Source organism: Capsicum annuum, chromosome 3, assembly GCF_002878395.1.
Source record: "Capsicum annuum cultivar UCD-10X-F1 chromosome 3, UCD10Xv1.1, whole genome shotgun sequence".
In the NCBI taxonomy this organism is placed as follows: domain Eukaryota; kingdom Viridiplantae; phylum Streptophyta; class Magnoliopsida; order Solanales; family Solanaceae; genus Capsicum; species Capsicum annuum.
The window spans coordinates 189,940,838-189,942,257 of NC_061113.1; the positions used below are offsets into that span (position 1 = coordinate 189,940,838).

Genomic DNA, 1,420 nt, shown 5'->3' on the forward strand with positions numbered 1-1,420 from the left:
AATAATTAGGTACCTTCAATAGCAGGTCAAGTTAACTGATAGTGTAAAATATTTTGTGTATTGACGGTGCACAAAACTTAAACTCAAAAATAAATAACCATTTGGTGGTAGTGAGAGTTCTCCTTGTGGTGTTTTAAGCCATTGATCGAACATCTCCATTTACTATTTATTATGACCACAAAAGGATATAAAAAATAAAAGTAATTATGGTTTGCACCAAGTATTACTAGTATGCAAAAAAATGACGTCCAAACAAAAATTCCTGGATTTATCCAAGAACTTCAATTTGTGGTCATCCTTGAAATCCCAAATGGTAACAAAAACTACTCTTCTATCAAATATAACACACTTAGCTTTCTGTCCAAGCAGAGCAACCAAAAAAAAGTTTCATCCAATATCCCTAACTCTAGCTAGCAATGAATGACACAGTGGACAAGCTGATAATTTTCTTGGCAAAGAGAGATGGAATCGACAAGCTTGTCAAGACCTTCCAGTACGTCTCCAAGCTCGTAAATTGGCACGTTGAGACGACGTACCCTGACGTTGCCACTCGAGCCAAGCAATGGGAAGTGGCCTCTGGCCTCAGTCGAAAAGCCTTCCGGAGCGGTCGATTCCTCACGGGATTTAATGCCCTCCGGAGGAGCCCCGGGACCTCCTCGGGTTTCAGGCTGCTGGCGCTTCTTGCCAATTCAGGGGAAATGGTCTATTTTTTCTTCGACCATTTCCTCTGGCTGGCGAGAATCGGGGTAATCGATGCGAAATATGCAAAAAGGATGAGTTTTATTTCTGCATTTGGTGAGTCTGTTGGATACGTGTTTTTCATTATCTCGGATTTTATCCTCATTACAAGGGGACTAAAAGCAGAGAGAAAGCTTTTGACTGAAGAGGACATGTCTAAGGAAACACAAGGAGAAATCAAGAAAATTAGAATGGATAGAATTATGAGATTGATGGCTGTGGCTGCTAATATTGCTGACCTTATAATTGCTTTAGCTGAAATTGAACCAAATCCATTCTGCAACCATACAGTTACTTTAGGGATTAGTGGTTTAGTTTCTGCATGGGCTGGTTGGTATAGAAACTGGCCCTCATGAACATAAGTAAGATTGATGGCGAATTTCGAACAATATGAATGTAAGTTATTATACGATGAAACGTTGCAATTTACTATATACTAAGATTTGATGAGTTTTTTTTTTTTCTTTCTGTTCTAACTTGGATTTTGTTGCATGACTTTATATTCATTGCTAATGATATTTTACATAATCGGGCCGTTTAAACAATGAATTAAGAGAAGTTGTCTACTACTCCATATTATACGCATCATAAGTAACATGAAAAATAAAGAAACTTGTTAATGTAATTATAATGTAAAAGATATTTTATATTGTTCTTTATATAACTTAAATTCATTTTCAGT

At 36.8% G+C, this 1,420-nt stretch overlaps 1 protein-coding gene across 1 annotated transcript; it reads left to right on the plus strand.

The window, feature by feature from the left end:
- The first annotated feature begins 213 nt into the window (after positions 1 to 213).
- Positions 214 to 1,201, plus strand: LOC107866227 (peroxisomal membrane protein 11-4). The gene has a single exon (XM_016712377.2). It carries the CDS (start codon positions 417 to 419, stop codon positions 1,092 to 1,094), a length of 678 nt encoding a protein of 225 aa, XP_016567863.1. The 5' UTR covers positions 214 to 416; the 3' UTR covers positions 1,095 to 1,201.
- The last annotated feature ends 219 nt before the right edge of the window (positions 1,202 to 1,420 follow it).

Excerpts from the sequence above, each read along its gene's own strand:
- LOC107866227 (XM_016712377.2), top strand. The coding sequence starts at position 417 with ATGAATGACACAGTGGACAAGCTGATAATTTTCTTGGCAAAGAGAGAT.